At 41.7% G+C, this 17,708-nt stretch overlaps 1 protein-coding gene across 1 annotated transcript in view; it reads right to left on the reverse strand.

Moving 5' to 3' along the window:
• Positions 1 to 1,076: 1,076 nt before the first annotated feature.
• xrcc3 (X-ray repair complementing defective repair in Chinese hamster cells 3) overlaps positions 1,077 to 17,708 on the reverse strand; it is a 29,351-nt gene continuing 12,719 nt past the window's right edge. The window contains exons 4-7 of the mRNA XM_078562441.1: positions 16,632 to 16,786; positions 14,972 to 15,184; positions 14,055 to 14,101; positions 1,077 to 2,990 (exon numbers count right to left, since the gene is read on the reverse strand). Coding sequence (XP_078418567.1) covers positions 2,744 to 2,990; positions 14,055 to 14,101; positions 14,972 to 15,184; positions 16,632 to 16,786 — 662 coding nt within the window. The 3' untranslated portion in view covers positions 1,077 to 2,743. The remainder of the gene's footprint in view (positions 2,991 to 14,054; positions 14,102 to 14,971; positions 15,185 to 16,631; positions 16,787 to 17,708) is intronic.

The raw sequence follows: 17,708 nt of genomic DNA on the forward strand, positions 1-17,708 counted from the left end.
AGTTGTATACTTGTGATCTTAACTTTGAGTATTGTTCCAAATAAATAAAAAAATAACTTTCATTTCCCCTTTTTAAAAAAAGTCTAATTTTTGTCAGAAAAATAAAACTGGAGAAAATACCCCCAAAATGTATTTTTAAATTGGCAATAAAATGACTTTAATGATCTTAACTTAGAAGGCATTTGTGAGCAATAATAAGTATTGCAGTGCTACTGTTGTTGGCCACACTGAAGCTTTCTTGAAGCCTGGCAGCATTGCCTTTAATAACTAGGAGGAGGTTGCTATTGCTCAGTGGCGATAACTTGTCCATCAAGCTGCATATAATGAGGTTGAGTGACCGCAGAGAAGAGAAGGAAGCAAATCCTGCACTCTGGATACCACTACATTATGTCCCATGTGCCCAAAGATTTGCAAGTTGAAAATCAGCTTGCTCAGTCACATGAAGGCTTGTGGCAGAAACTCATGACCCTGAATAGAAGTCAACTTCGGGTTGCAGGTCAGTTGACAAGTTGTCTACACAACGCAATGTGCCACAATCATCAGTTCATACTTGTGGGCTGCTCATCTAAATTCCATTCTCAGCAATGCTATCATGGGAATCTAGCATAGATGAGTACTAAGGGTAGGTTCAGTAGGGAAAGAGTGCACTTATTCAGTAGTGGGACGCAGGTTCCACAGAAACCAGCTGCTTCCACATAATGATGGGATAAAAGTTGCATGGAGATTGGTTAACAATGGCATTGACAGGCAGTAGTACATCACTCAGGCCATCATGAATTACAGGGTACAATTGCACATCCACCCACCACTAACTCCCCCATCCCCAACCTACCTGAAAACAAGTGTGCGGAGAAATATTGAGAACCAGGAAATCCGGCACACGTTGCGCAAAAATTTCTTACAAATCAGCCAGGTGACAAAGAACTGTAAACTACTAGAACAGAGTCAGAAAGTCTGCAAAACCTTTGATTTTTTTAAACATATTCCTTATAAGTCATGAACAACTTCTTTTAAGTTGCTGTGTATGTGCACACCGGAGTATGGTTATGTTAATATATTCAGCAGGCCAGATAATATTTTGGAGTAAATGCAGTTCTAATGCTTTATTACAAATCTGAAAATTACATACAAGAAAGATTCAGCTTGTATACCTGAATTAATAATTAAACCCAGTAACAACCTTGGAATCAGCTCCCTTCATTTTTCAGTCAGTACATGAAAGGCATTTTATATGCAGAAACTAAATGTAAATAATGTACCCTGGTAGGACATAAATATTGAATATGGTTAGCTGACACAGCTTCTAGGGTTTCAATTCAACATTCTGTCTAAATTATTTAAAATCTCTTCATCTGGAAAGTAACATTTTTGGCTTTATTAGTCTGAGAAATCAACAGGCAAAATAAAATGCATACAGGTGATCAGCAAATAAATACTATACACATTTGTAAATACACCAGAAATTGCATGTAACAGAAAACATTCAGAAAATAAAGTCAATTACATTTTATTGGTCTCAAGTACAGTATATTTCAATAAAATCATGGATAAGAGATTTTGATTTTTTATTGAACGTCATACTTGGATATGATCAAAGATCATCCACTATGTTGCAGAATCCTTGATTTTCTATCAAGGTCGCTTTTGTCTAATGTTAAAGAAGCAATCATATTGGCTCTAAAGCAGCATAGAATTTATATTTAAACTTCAGTAACTTAATCTAAAGGATTCATACATATGTAAAGAAAAGTATTATATGATCCTAGGTTTTTAGCTCAACAAAAATTGCTCATCAAAAGAGATTTTTCTCCATCTAAGCATAATTTGGAAATACTTTGCATGTTAACTACAATTTTAAAAAAATACAAAATCTACATTGTAGAAATTAGTTTTCTAGGGGACCTAGAAGCTCGTTAACCACAAAATGGTCCCAGGTTTAGTACCATGGCCGCCTGTCAACTTGAACATTCCTTATCCATTTTCATGCTATGCAGATATCAAAAAATAATAATTATAACACTCAGGAATGAAGTCTATGACTTACTACCTAACCCTCACCCTGGAAGATTTTTATTTATTATTAATGTGCCAATTCTTCAAAAATTGAGTTTCTAATTTTAAAGACCTAAGCCCTGAAATTTTGTCAAGATATCAAAAATATCATTGCTTAGTGCAGTCAAATAATAAAAAAAGAAAATCTTGAATATTAGCAAGGTTAGATCCTAGGTGCACAGAATGTTACTCCAGTCAATGCAGATTATTTTAATAAAATGTTAATTGATTTTTGTTAAAATCCGCTTGTTATTTTGTTTCTGGTACAAAACTTTCAGCTGTGCAATGATAAAAATTCATGCAATAAATAAAATCAGAGATTGGGAAGTTTCTAAACTGCCATATTTATCAATATTGGTTAAAACTGCTGTTTTTAGAATAACAGTCAGCCACTTTAAAGCAAGCAGCAGGATTACTGGGACAGGCTGGACCAGCCAACATTCCAAGAACAATGATTTTGAAAAATAGGGGGAAGAATTGCAAATACAAACTGCTAAACGGGATAATTACAGCACAAATGGTGACTGTGTAAACAAGGCCCATGTGAGTGATTATAAAATTATATTGGACTACTAAATTCATTTGGATGTGGAGTGTGATTGGCAGTGAAGCTTAGAGTACTGAAGTTTGCTTGGAAAAAAATAAACATGCAGGGGAAAGTAAAATAGGTACACCTTTCCAATGGCCCTTGTTATATCCCTGTTTCCTTCATTCCCCTTACCCCTTCTTTGCAGATTATATAGTTACAGAATGATTGGGGAAGATGAGGTGCAAAAATGATTTCCATTCTTCGTAGAACAGTCCCAGAGTTCAAGGCACACACTTTGTCATCAGGAAATTTGCCTTCTGCGCAGAATTGTGTCCGACTAACCATTAGCCTCATAAGGAGTTGATTGGACCAGGTCAGACCCAGAGCTGGTAACACTTTATCTAATAAGCTGCAAAACAATCGAGTAACAGATATCAAATACAGTGACGTAACCAGCAATCATATTTATAAAATACAGCTCCTCCTTTCACAGGATTCTATAAAACATTCTGCATAATCTATGCTTTACAAACCAAATCGGTTTCATTTTTCAAATAAGCAGCTTCTAGAAATTCATGAGTGTAACTTCAGTCTGATTTTTCTTCCTCTTCATTTGATTATGTTGACTATTAAGAGGTCCTACATAAACAATGAGCATTAATGGTTATCTCTCCCCTTCTCTACTTGTAGGAAAGTTCCTCATCTTTCCTACAGTCCTTACTTCATTGACTTGGCAGAAATGAGAACTCAATGTGGAAAAGAATGAGCACAAATGCATGATTTTCTACTCTGTGCCACAGCTTACTGATAGATACATTTGCTGTGCTGCTGAGTTACACTTCTGGTAAAAATATCACATCCTGCAGCATGTAGGTAAATATGGAACAATTTTAATTTACAATTGTATAAATGCTTGTAGCAAAATTTTAGTTAGAAATGAGCAGAAAATAGATGAAATGTTCAAAAGCATGACTGAAGATTCAGATTTCAGGGGGCATTTAAAGGGGGAAAGATTAGCAAGACAGATAATTTAAGTACCACCAGTACTGGGCAAGATGGCGGAAAGCATGATCAATGGTACAGCACAGATGATAGGGGGCAGATGCGCATGGACAATGGACAGTAGACCAGAGTTGGAAGAAAGGAGTTAGTGCACGTTTTTAGGGCTGAAGACTGTCAAGATTAGAAGAATCTAAGTCATAGAATGACTTGCGACTGAAAACAGAAATTGTGGAGTTGATATGTTGAAATCATCAAGGCCCATATCAAACGGTAAGAATTGATACAAAAATGATATGGATAGGAAAGTTTTGGATTAGTTGGGGTTTATGAAGTTTAGGAGATAAGTGAGAATATTGTAGAAAAGTTATGTCTAGAAATGGCAGGGACATGAATTGGAGTTTCAGCTATAGTAGGGATGGAGACAAGTAACATTTCACAAGTGAAAGTAGGTGGACCGGATGTGGAATTTGAAGCTCGGTGTTGATCAGCAAGATATAGAGCTTCCAAACTTCTGGATTAAGCTTAAACTGGCACCCATGAAGGAGGAATGGGCTTAGTAGTTAAGTATGGAATTTCTACCACACACTGAACAAAATGGCTTTTGTCCTGTTGATCTTGGACTCATGCATGACTTTCTATTATTCACTGAGCTACCAACAGATACGAATTCAAGGCTAGAGTTGGAAAGATAAGGATGGGTATAGTCAACATACAAACTACATGTTGCCTTTTGGCAACATTGTATGTAAGCTCCAAACTTAGATAATATTGGGAAGGGGTATGATATAGATGAAGATAAGGATGGAACCTCTGTGCACACAGATGACCATTTATTCATTGAAGAATCTATCACAGATGCACTGGCTGCATTGAAACAGATAGGAAAGGAATTATATGCAGGCAGTGCATGGAGAACAAAACTGGGGGAAGACAATGCAGTCAATGTTGAAAGGCACAGGGAGTTCAAGAAGGTATAACTCACTGTGGTCACAAATCGCACAGAATGTAGTAAATAACTTTGACTAGAAGATTCTCAGTGTTATGAGTGGGGTACAATCTAGATTGAGGAGATAATGGCCATCAATTTCTTAATTAGAGTCAAAAAGTATAATTTTAACATTATTTCACTGAAAGGGAAAAATTCTAAAAGTGGTATTGTTCCAGAAATCAAGGAGAAGTTCAGAATGTGGTAGGACTAGAGTCCTAGAAACAATTGCTTTAATTCTATAGATGTTGGCATGTAAGTCAATCTTTGAAACCTCGAAAAAATCACTCCAAAAACGGGTCGGCTTATACGCTGAGCATAAAAGTGCACTGCCAGTGTGTGTGGATGGTTGCTCTTTTGAATCGTCATTGGCATCCAACGCAAGGAGTGAGCATGTCTTACACTCCTGCAACACAGCCTGTATCGCCTGCTTGATCCCTCACAGCCAGTTATAAGGTTTCAGTAAGTAAACAAAGCATTTGTGGGGGTTAAAAATTAAGGCTGACTACTAATGGCTGAATAGGTTGGGGGTGGGTGGTCAACTTATGCATGGAGCATATGCAAAAACATGATTTCTGGGGCTGGAAAAATGAGGCTGTCTTACATGCTGTGATTTATGGCATCTTCAACTGCTAACTCTAATTATATTGCTTCTTTGACAAAGGGGAGGCAAACGCCCTGAGCTCAGGCCTTTTCCAATGAGTCTTTAACCAGGCACAAGGGGATATGCAATCTGGGATGACAATAGTCCCTCCCTGCTGGAAAATACTTGGACTATTCTTCGTTCCTTCTCTATCTCCTCCCCATTTTCTTCCATATTAACTGAGATGTGGGTGTCCACACAAATGGTGGGTTGGGGGGTGGGGGGCTGTGAAAGAGGAGATGGAGAAGGAATTAAGAATAACCCAAGTGTTTTCCAAGAGGGAGAAACCATCATCAGATAAATCATCCCAGGTTATCAGAACTTGGCCATTTTGGAGTGAAATCAAGAAGCATTATTTCACACAGAGTAGTGAAAATCTGGAATTCCAAGTATTTTCCAAAAAGGCTGTGAATGCTTGGTTAATTTAAATATTTAAGATGGAGATTTACAGATTTTAAATTAGCTATAGTTATCAAGGGGTACGGATAAAAAGCAAGTCAATGAATTTGAGCTTTGTTACAGGTCAGCCATAAAGAAACATTTAGTTATATAGTGCTTGAAGTACCTTTAAGATATAGTCACTGTTGTAAATGTAGGAAATGTACAGTTTGTGCACAGCAAGCTCCCATAAACAGTAATGTGATAATGACCAGATAGTCACTATGTGTGATGTTGACAGAAGGATAAACATTAACCAGCACACCAAGGATAACTCCCCTGCTCTTCTTTGAAACAGTGCCATGGGGTCTTCTACATCCAATCATGACGGCCTCACCTGTAAGACTGCACCTCTGACAGTGCAGCAATTCCCTAGTACTGCACTGGATTGTTAGCTTTAATTTTTGTGTTCAAGTCCTGGAGTGGGACTTAAATCCACAATTTTCTGACTCGGAGATGAATATGTTACCAACGAGGAACCACAGCCTAACTGAACGGTGGAATCAGCTGAAGGAGCTCTATGACTTACTTGCTGTTCTGCGAACAAAGTCAGGATTTGTGCGTATGGAGACAACACCCAGCTCTAACTCAACCATGGGCAGAATCGTCCCAGATTTGTACTAAGTGTGGTAACAGGCAGGAAAAAGGACGTTTTACTCGCTGGCTACAATGACAGTTTTTTGTGTAGTATTGGCCCACTCCTGCCTGCTTACTTATGCATTTCCAGGAAACACGCCAGGTCGCTGGCGGGGCATCCTTCGATTCACCCGCCCCGCCGTCACCTCAGGCCTTCAGTTAACCAGGCACGATATTTAAAGGCCACCCCGGCAAAGAGCTAGCACTCTTCAAGGGATAGGAAAGTGCTAGAAACTGATGGCTGCCAAAGGGAGGAAACATGCAGCCCAGAGATTTAGCGATGCCTTCCTCAAGCACCTACTGGATACAGTGGAGGCCCATCACAATGTCCTCTAACCCAGCTCTGGGTGAAGGCCAACAAGCAAGGTCACCAATCCTGCATGGGAGGTGGTGGCAGTGCTGGTCAGCACCAACACCCTGGGAAAAAAAAGTGGACAGCCACCCAGTGCCAAAAGAGGATAAATGATCTTCTCTGTTCCGCCAGGGTAAATCACTCTTCTCATCACTCTTAATTCACACACTCACAAACCCATCACACATCCACAGGGATCTCACTCACTGCCAGTTCAAGGGACATCATCATTCACTCGCTCTCACACAGACATCATTTGCCCTGCGGAATGTCTCTTCATCCTGTCCACAGCACCACACACCACCCACACATGCCAGATATTATCATCTAACCTGGCAGGTGTCCTGCTTACACTCTCTTCATCTGTATTCATGCAGGACAAGCTGGCACACAACAAAAGGGAGAGGTCACAGACTGGTGGAGGAATGCCTGAAATCAAAGTCCTCATGGACTTGGAAATAGAGTCATCCAGCTGGGACCTAGCTTTAGAGTAGCCTCAGGGTCACAATCTGATGACCTGGATCGTTCTTGTGCTGATGGGGAGGTTGGCAGTGCTCAACCAAGTGAAGATCCAGCAGCGCAACATCCATCAGACAATCATGCTGCGAGTCAGATCCCCTGGTCCGCAGTCCCCTACCATGTACTAATTATCTCTTATCGCTTTCGCAGACACATCCTGGAAACAGCCAAGGTGGTCCACGACCCCGGTCCTTGACTCAAGCCCTGAAGAAACCTCAGAGGAAGAATCTGATGATACCCTCATTGAAAACCCATTACAGCATTCACCCACACCCACCACCAGCATAGAGAAACACTTCGGTGGGACCTAGCTTTAGAGTAGCCTTGGGGTCACAATCTGATGAGCACGTCACACTGTCTGATCCATAGCAGGTGATGGCAGGGACTTCCCAGGTTTCCGGCACTCAGAAGACTGCTGGAGACTAGAAATCTGCTGAGTCATACCGCAGTTGCTGGAGCTGCAAAGGCACGCTGGGGAACATCAGGAAGGGATGTCCACTGCATTCCTCCGATTGCAAGGCACGAAGGAGGAGGCCATCCACCTTCAGGCTGAGGTCATAGCGCCTAATGCCAACGTACCAAGGTCAACACGTAGGATGGCGGCCACCATGGAGGCCTTGGTCCAGGACTGCTGCACGGGCTGAACTCCATCGCTGACACCATAGTTAGCCTCCAACAGTGTCAACGCAAGAGGGGTGTAGGGCAGCTTGATCTCAATCCAGCTTCCCCTTCTCCTCAAGGAGTCAGCCCTCAGGCACCGATAGGGAGGAGGGTCAGCAGATGCACACCACGGGGTCATCCACCCAGATGACTCCGGAGTATCCGACCCATTCGAATTCCCTCTTCCTATGACCCCAGCAGCTCCAGCTCTACAGGCCGAGGAGGGTGCCACTGCCACACAGGAGGACCCTGAAAGCAGGCAAGGGTCCTCTAGAGGACGCCTGTCAAGGTCACTACAGACAGGGTGTAGCAGTCAGCAGGCTGCCTCCACCTCCGCTGTGGATGCCAAGAGAACACCAAGACATGGCAGTAGGGTTAGAAAGATTAAGAAGATGTAGTTACACAGCCTGGGCATGGGTGTTAGTCATTTGTACGTAATGTTCATTATTGCAAATAAACTCCCAAGAATGTATCCTTGTCTATGGCTCCTTGTTCTGATGAGCAGTTTGTGCCACTCAGATGTAAAACCTTGGTCCCTGCACAAGATGAAGGCAGGTGTCTCAGTCCAGGGCTTCTTCCCTGTGCTTTGTGCAACCTTCTCTGCACACTGAAGGTGTGCCTTCTTAGTCACTGGACACATTGATCATGCCTGCACCTCGATGGGGCTCATCACTGCTGCCAGAATGTCCTGGATCGGCAGCACAGAGTTCCATCATTGTGTGTGTGTGCTCTCAGCACCTTTGAGGTGCGGCTGGCTTCCCCATCTCATCAGCATCTGCGCCTGGTAACAGTGTGGTCCTGAAGGGTTCAGATCACGAAGGATGCCATAGGATCAGGAGAAGTTAAAGTTTCATCACTGCATCTCTATGAGATGATCCCGTTCACAGTGCGCAAGTGATCTGCTATCAGCTAGACAGGAGTCAGACATTCACATAAGCTATATGAAGATCTATGGAATGTCCCCATTATATGTCATCATCATCCTCCTGGAACATAGGGACCATGGGCATCTGGAGCCTCACAGAGGACATGTTCATAGATGCAATGAGAGGATCTATGGTGTCTCTTCACTGCATGTCGTCATCAACCTCCACAAATCTAGCAGCTATGAGGGCCTCTTGAGCGCGGCTGCCTCATCTGGCCAGTGCGGTGGCCTCATCGCTGTCATCCTTGTCTTAGAGAACCTCCTCACCCTCATCCCAGTCAACATCCTCCTTATCGGAGGAAACATGCAGCTCTTTGATCTCCTCAGCTAGCTCCTCTCCCCGTTGCAGCGCCAGGTTGTGAAGGGCACAGCAGGCGACGATGATGCGTGACACCCTCTGTGGACTGTATTGCAGGGCTCCAACCAGACTGATCCAAGCGCCTGAACCTCATTTTCAACTTCATTTGCTCTACCAAAGTGCAAGTTGCAGTATGAGCCTCATTGTACCTTCCCTCTGCTACAGTCTGAGGCCGCCACACAGGAGTCATCAGCTATGTCCTCTGTGGGTAGCCCTTGTCCCCGAGAAAACCCTGCAGCCTCTGTGGACCCTGGAAGATGTCAGGGATCTGAGACCTACTGAGAATGTAAGAGTCATGGATACTCCCTGGTAACCGTGCACAGACCTGCAGGATGTGTTTGTGGTGGTCACACACCAGCTGAACATTCAGCGGGCGGAAGCCCTTGCAGTTGACGTAATTGACCACTTGTTTCCATGGAGATGAGCGCCATGTAAGTGCAGTCAATGACACCCTGCACCTGTGGAGAAACCTGAGATCTGGGAAAATCACAGCGCTCTTGCTTCCTATGCATTTCTCCTAGGATTAGAAAAGCCAAAGTTGTGTGCCTTCGCGAATATGGCGTCCTGGATGCATTTGTGTGGAGGCTTGAGGTATCCCACAGAGGTCACCTGTGGAGCCCCGAAAGGACCCACTGGCATAAAAATTGAGTGCCATGGTCACTTTCACAACCACTGGAAGTGGATGTCCTCTATGTCACCATGGTGGTAAATCCTGCAGCAGGCAGCAGATGTGACCGACCAGTTTCTTGGGCATGCAAGTCTTTGGTGACACTGGTTCTCGGTTATCTGTAGGAATGACAAGCGTGGTCTATAGACCCTGTGTCTAGCTAAGCGCCGACCAGCAAAGCTTGCTGTTGCTCTTCAGCAGCATACGCAAGAGTCCCAGCCGCCCCTTCTTTTTGAGGGTGCTGCTCCTCCCTCTGTCCAGCCAGGCGACTCTATCGCTCTGTTCTCCTTCGTCTCCGCTCCCTGTAAGGCATGAGGCATACAGCTTTGTCATCAGGCTCCCTGACCCTGGTGTACTCCTCCTGCAGGATGAAAGAGAGATGCGTGGGTTAGCATGGGTGTACTAAGAACCTCTCTTGGTTAAGTCTGAAGGCCCCTAAACGCATCCCAGAGTGTGCTAGCCACCACTTGGATGGCCAGAGTTTAGTGTGCTGCATAGCTACCCCACCCACCTCTGCCCCACTCTACCTGACCGATTGGTGGTAGCTTCGCCCACTGTACTGGATGCTATGCTCTCAGCTCAGGTGCAGGCATTCTCCTAACCTGCATTGCTTGAACCATGGGGGAGACTGGTCCAAACCTAAATTATGTCATTGCAAGGGGCTGTGAGCACCTCCACCAGTGACTGCTCCATGGCCAGCTTTAGCAAGGAGGTTGTACAACTTGCCCAGACGTCCAATCATTCTGCAGTCCACTAAGACACTCATTAATTTGCAGGCTGTGCCCAAGAGGTGAAAAGCTCTGGAGCATGTGGTGGCACTATCTTGCCTCTGCATGGTTTGTGGGCAGATAAGCTAGGGGCCCAACTCCAAGCAAAGCAATGTGGCCGCACCTGAACTGTCTCAGCCGCTGAGCAATGATCACTTTATACAAGGTTTCCCTAATGAGTGGCCGCTTACCTCGCCTCGCTACCCAGCATGTGTTTGTGCATTATCAGACCAGGCTGCCTTGCCCCCCCAAAACTCACCTCAGATGCAGTGAAGCCCTTGCCCCCCACAACTTGCCTCAGTGTGTTGTCTTGCCCCCCTAACCACAGTGCAGCCCTTGTCCCAGCACCAAATTGTCAGCCAGCCAGGAAAAAGCAACTTGCCTGTGCCCTTGCCTGAATGTGCGGCACCTCAACCTTGAAGTCGAAAAGGCGACCCTTGTGAGTGCTGCGCAATGTTAGTGTGCATTCACCTTAGAGTTCCTCTCGAAGTTCAGCTTGCCAGGTTCAGGCCTTTTAAATGTGGTTGTGAAACAGGTCAGCGTGATGTGCCCGGATGATCCAGCGTGGGGGGATGATTCCGGCGAGCAGGGCTTATGATATGCAAATGTATTAAAATGATGTTCCTGACGTATAATGGCAGGAAAGATGGCCCACCATTGACAGGTGGAGTGGATGATCGCAAACTGGTTTCACGACGGCATGAAACCGATATTTTGCCTTCCTGCCATACTGTCCGCTCATGCCTGCCACGATGCCCGACACCAACGGGGCAGTAAATTCTGGCCCATGTCTCTGATTTGTCATGCTGCTCGTCAGACATCCAATCCCCTTAACAAGCAGAAATTTCCTCCATATAACATCGGGAAGAATTAATCCATCGGACTACAGTCCTTGCCTGAAACTCTGATGCCTAGCCACCATCCCTCTCCCAGACAACTGTCTGAGGCTAAACAACTGTTCGCAACCTTAGTGTCATATTTGACCAAGAGATGAATACTGAGCACATATCCACCCCATTACCAAGATCTCCTACTTCCACCACAGTAACATCACCCATCTCCAACCCTGTCTCAGCTCATCAGCTGCCAAAATCCCTCTGAAATGCCTTTGTTACGTCTAGACTTGACTAATCTGATTGGCCTCCCATCTTCCACCGCCATAAACGTGAGCTCATCCAAAACTCTGCTACCCACATCCTAGCTCACATCAAGTCCTGTTCACCCATCACCCCTGTGCTCAGTAACCATGTTGGCTCTTGAACAAGCAAGGCCTTAATTTTAAAATTCTCTCCTTTTTTTCTCTCCTCAATTCCTCCATGGCTTCACCCCTCCCTATCTCTGTAATTTCTTCCTGTCCTACAATCCTTCAACATAACATAAATAGGAACAGGATTAAGCCATATGGCCCCTCAAATCTGCTCTGTCATTCATTCACTATGATCATGGATAACTTTCTGCCTCATTTTCACTTTCCTATCCACTTCCCATATCTGTTAATTCCCTGAAAGATCAAAAATCTATCTATCCTACCCTTGAATATACTCAATCATGGAGCATCCACAACTCTCTGGTGTTGAGGATTCCAAAGACTCAGAACCCCTCAGTAAAGAAATTTCTTCTGATCTCAGTTCTAAATAATCAGCCCCTTATCTCAAGGCTCTGCCAGTGTGTTCTAGATTCCCCAGCCAGGGCAACTACCTGTGTCTACCCTGTCAAGCCCTTTCAGAATCTTGTATGTTTCAATGAAATCTACTCCTTCTTCTAAACTCCAGAGAGTTTATACTCAAATTTTACCAGCCTCTTATCATCATATGACAACCATCTCATCCCAAGAACCAATCTAGTAAATCTTCGCTGTACTACCTCCAATGCAAGCTTATCCTTACTTAGAAATGGAGACAAAAACAGCACACAGCACTCCAGCTGAAGTCTCACCAAAGCTGTATACAACTGTAGCAAGGCTTCCTTGTTCTTGTACTCTATTCTGTTTGCAAAAAGTGCTAACATGCCATTCGCCTTCCTAATTGCTTGTTAACCTACATGCTAACTTTGAGTTCCTTGTACGAGTACACCAAAGTCTTTCTGAACAACATTTAAAAGTTTTGCATGTTTTAAAAAATATTACTTTTCTATTCTTACCATTCTTAATATTAATATTCTTAGTCTTATCACACTTCACCATATTGTACTCCGCCTGCCACTTTGTTATCCACACACTTGACCTACCTATATCTTTTTGCAGCCTTTTCATGTCCTCACAGCTTATATTCCCACCTAGCGTCGCATGAAGATTTGTCCTTCCCTATTTGAATCAATTCACCATTGGCAGCCATGCCGACAACTTGCCTGGGCCCTAGGCTCTAATTCCTTCCTTAAGCCTAGCTACCTCCTATAAGTTGTTCTTTAAAACCTCTCTCTTTGACCCAAGCTGTTGGTCACCTGTCCCAATATCTCCTTAAGTGGCTCGGTATCAAATTTTGTAACACTCCTTTAAAGATCATTGGGACATTTGACTAAGTTAAAAGTACTATATTGTTGTTGTATGTGAGAATTTGTAGTTGTAATTATGAATCTTCTCACTTTATGGCAGAGCAAGCTGCTAATATTTTTTCAATTCAAACTCTAACTCTCTGGTCGAGATATCAAAAACATCTGAAGTGGTTTTAAGTACAGGGGTATTTAGAAAACAAGTTTTAAGTGCAATTTGAAAGGGATAACAGCTATTATCTATATTCACTCAAGTTGACTAATATTGACTAACAATCCCTAGATCTCCATATTACATAGGATTTTACAGCACAGAAACAGGCCATTTGGGCAATCATATCTATGTAGGTGTTTATACTCCACACAAGCCTCCTCCCACCTGGTTTCATCTCACCTCATCAACATACCCTTCTTCCTCAAATACAAACTTCCCTTAAATGCATCGATGATAATCGCCTCAGCCACTCCAATGAGATTCACATTTGTAGCACCTTCCGAGTACAAAATTTCTCCTAAATTCCTTATTGGATTTATTAGTGACTATCTTATATTTATGGCCCTGGTTGTGGCCTCCCCGAGAAGTTGAAAGACTTTGTATATGTCTACTCTACAGAACCCCTTCATAACTTTGTAGATCCATCTGGTCACCTCCCAGTCATCTCCTTTCTGCAGAAAAGAGCCTCAGCCTGTTCAGTTTTTCCCTAATAGTTTTATCCTCCCAGTTCTGATATTATTGTAATTCTTTTTGCACTCTCTGGTGCTTCTTTATCCTTTGTAATATGGAGACCAGAATTATGCACAGTACACTAAATGTTGTCTAATCAAGGTTCTATGCAAGTTCCCTGCTTTTGAATACTATTCCCCTAGAAATGGACCCAGTGCTTTGTTAACCTGTTTTGCTACTTTTAATGATTTGAGAACGTGTACCCCTCGATCCATTTTCACCTCTAATCCATTTAATCTCTTATGGTTAATTCTCACATACATAACATAATATGCAAATAAAAACATTTAGTAAAATATATTATACTTACCCAAAATTACTCTGAGCCAAAGAAGAGCCACTTATTGCATCTGCTATCTGTAAGAGATGGGCAGAAAAATCCTTCCAAGTTAGTTTCTGTTGGATCACTCCAACCTTTCTTGGTCAAATATATTTTATACCCAATTTACTCCACATGGTTACCACTGATGGCAAGAGAGGTGATGGAGATAGCCCTGCAAATAAACAAAAGCACCACCCCTACCCTTTGAGATAGAAGGGTCTGGACTCTGCTCAGTGCCTCCACTGGACAAGGTCAGGTACTGATTGTTTATCCTTTCATGTTTTATTTTCTTTACCTAAATTATTGGTTACATATTACCAAGTCATCAAATCTACAAATTATGTTTATCTGCTATGATGGTTTAATGGTACAGCAGCTGCATCATCTTTTTTTAAAAGCATTGAAACGACTGTCATGGTTTGACAGCTATGCATACAGTAATTTTATCTACACTTAACATATATCTCATCTAAAAATGTAATACAAACAACAAGAAATTTCAGAACCCTAGATCATTTTCTATTAAAAAAAACTGGTGTGTATTAACAAATGCAGTCTATTGTTTTGTGTACTTAACATTTATATTACTTTTTTAATTTCACTCAAGGCATGGGAGTCACTGTGAAGACTGTCATTTATTGCCCAAAGAAGAAAGTTCTTGAACCACTGCAGTATGGGCCGTTAGCGAGTGTTCCAGGACTTTAACAGTAACAATATAAAACCAGCAATACATGTACGAGTCAGCATCATATGTGACTTGGAGGAGAACTTAGAAGTAATTGTGAGCTTGTGCATCTTGCCCTTCTAGATGGTAGAGATTGCAGGTTCGGAGATACAAGAATACCAAAGTGTGCGTAAGTGCTTAAGCAATAATATGCATTAAGTGTTAGTTTGGAAAGTATTACCTGATTGACACAGATGATGGGGCTGCTGAACCGGTGGCTGAGTTGATGGAGCATAGCTCCAAATTTCTGGAGGCATTTGGCCTTGGCAATGGAATCACTGGCTCCAAATTCACATCTGAATAAAGCTGCAACTGAATCAATCACCACCAGGCGTATCAAGCCTCGTGATAATAATATCGGTAACCTTTTGCTAATGCAGTGATTTAACGAATCCTGTCAAAAACAAATAAAGAAGTGGACTGACTTTTTCAAACATATCACTTTTTACGTGCACACCAAAAGAATAAAATAATCATCGACATGTACATTATGTACACCCTCAGATGCAGCTACATCATCCTAGTAATCATTTTGCATCCAATTAATTAAGAGATTCACTACAGGGTACCAGTTCTTTTAATCTTTCCTATCAGCAATCTCAACTGCTCCAATACAAACAAAGGAGGATTCAGTGAATGAGGATGTAGTCTGGTGACAGAAAAGATCTCAATACTGGAATTACATTCAAAACGTTTACAGAATGTGCAGAACAAGGTCATTCCAGACAACAAAGTCAATGTGGACAATAGGAAGCAATTGAATAATTTGTTGACCCTATTAATTCTATGTCAAACTGAATTCAGCATGTAATCAATCCTGAAGAAGTCTTTGCAAAGTGTACACACTTGAATTACAATGGTATTACATCTAATTTAACCAGCTGGAGATTCTTGCAGTGCAAATCCAGAGTCAGGCTGCCTCAAGGGCAATGTAAAAACATTTGCGTCTACCTTTTCCAGGAACGGGACTGGTTACCTGGCAATGAAATGCTTAACCTTGTAACAACAATAGTTGTATCAATTATTACACCTGTCACCCTAAAGCAAATATGTATGTATTAGCTACACTGAATCATCTGCCCATTGCAGGCATTATTAAAAAGAAATAGCTCAAATAATTCACAACAAAATCAATTTGAAGACTTCATGATCAAAGATTTAAAAGTAAAATTAGTTTAACTTTATGAAGCTTACATCAGAGACTCCATTGTGAACTTATTTTGTACTTTACCACAGGAAAAAAATCATTTCCTTATTCATTTCTATAGATTTGTTTTTTTTAAAAAAGGAATTGTACAATTTTGTATCCCATGCACACTTATTCACAAGTGCAAATGGTAAATGGTAACCTGTTTGTTTCCTTATACATATATAGCATACTTTAACCTACTGTGATACAGTAAATAGATTTCTTCAAATTAACCTTTATTATACTTCAGTACTGTATATACTAAGAGTAATAGTCGACCCCTAACTTTTGGCCCCAAAATCCTTAATTTTCCCATACACCTTGTGCTAGTTTTAGGAGTGGGGTTGGCAGAAATGTCTAATAAGTCTTTTTTCACAATTGCTCTTTTCTCATTTAAGTAGTCAGAAATAGATAGCCTGGGACAGCAGTTCCCTGCTGAATGCAGAACCATGGCCAGGAACCACTGAGACAGGGTTATTATCAGCAGTTCCCCAGAACTGGCATGGATTTCAACCCTTTGAAAATATTACACAGGTATAAGTCGACCCCCTAATCAAAAACTCAACTTTTACACGAGTATATGTTTATGAGAATTTTTTTGTGCATGGAAAATATTACAGGTAAAGGGTTTATTTTTTGATGTTAAACTCACCACATCTGCAACATGTTCAATAAAGATGTTGTTACCAAACTTAATGTTGTTGACAATGTCAGCAGGCACATCAGCTCGTAACATGGATTGAAAGGCAATCAGTTGCTGTAAACGTTTATTTGGAAAAGTATCCTCTGTACAAACATACACAGCTCCTAGAAAGATAAGATGTTCAAAAAGATCAAAAGGGGTGATGGGGTGGGGAAGCAAACTAGTGGACATTTCCCAAAACTCCTAAATAACAAAAGAAAAATAAAAGCAAAAGTTGAAGGAAAAAAATTGGAAGATTATCATGTTTGACTGTTATAAAGATTGTTATGCTGAACTCACACAACTGATTACATTTGTTGGAATAATTTTTATTACCATAAACACCATAATTATTTTCAATTCACTCTGATCGACAGCACTCCCAAGAGTTATATGCTTGTAGAGGAAGTGGTAATAGTAACTTTTCTTGGATAATCTCTCATTGGTTTATAATCAATATTTCAAGAGAAAAAAGGTTTAAAAAAAAACACAAGTAAAGGCCACTCATATTTAAGGAACAAAGCTGACAGTTTTTCAATTTAAGTACATCAAATTCCTATCCCTTAATTCATGGAACAATTTTTCTTCAAGTGTTTAACCTGACCATCATCACGATCCTAGGGGACAATCCATTCATGAACTCAATCCTTTATGAAAGATTTAAGTTTAGCTTGTGCCTCCTGCCTACAGCTATATTAACAATTAATTACTTAAAAAAATGAATTATGTCTTTGAAAGTCAAGGAAGGTCTATGGAGGGTAGTTCAGTTCAAAGTACTGTCCTATTGATAAAGATAATATGTTTTAAATTTCAAAAGTTCTAATAAAAAGTCAATTTTCTTGCCAAAATGAAGACATTTGATTAGGTCATTTCATTGACATGAAGTACAAGAAGCATCCCTGAGCGCCCTGGAATAGCTCCATTCCAAATGAGATGGGAACATGACTTCAAACGAGCCTGGGTCACTCTGGAGATGGAAAATCCTGGAAACCATGTTACAGCTTTGAAAATGTATAATTTCCAATCTGTAACATGATTTTCTACTAG

This window comes from Cetorhinus maximus, chromosome 18, assembly GCF_964194155.1.
Source record: "Cetorhinus maximus chromosome 18, sCetMax3.hap1.1, whole genome shotgun sequence".
Taxonomy (NCBI): domain Eukaryota; kingdom Metazoa; phylum Chordata; class Chondrichthyes; order Lamniformes; family Cetorhinidae; genus Cetorhinus; species Cetorhinus maximus.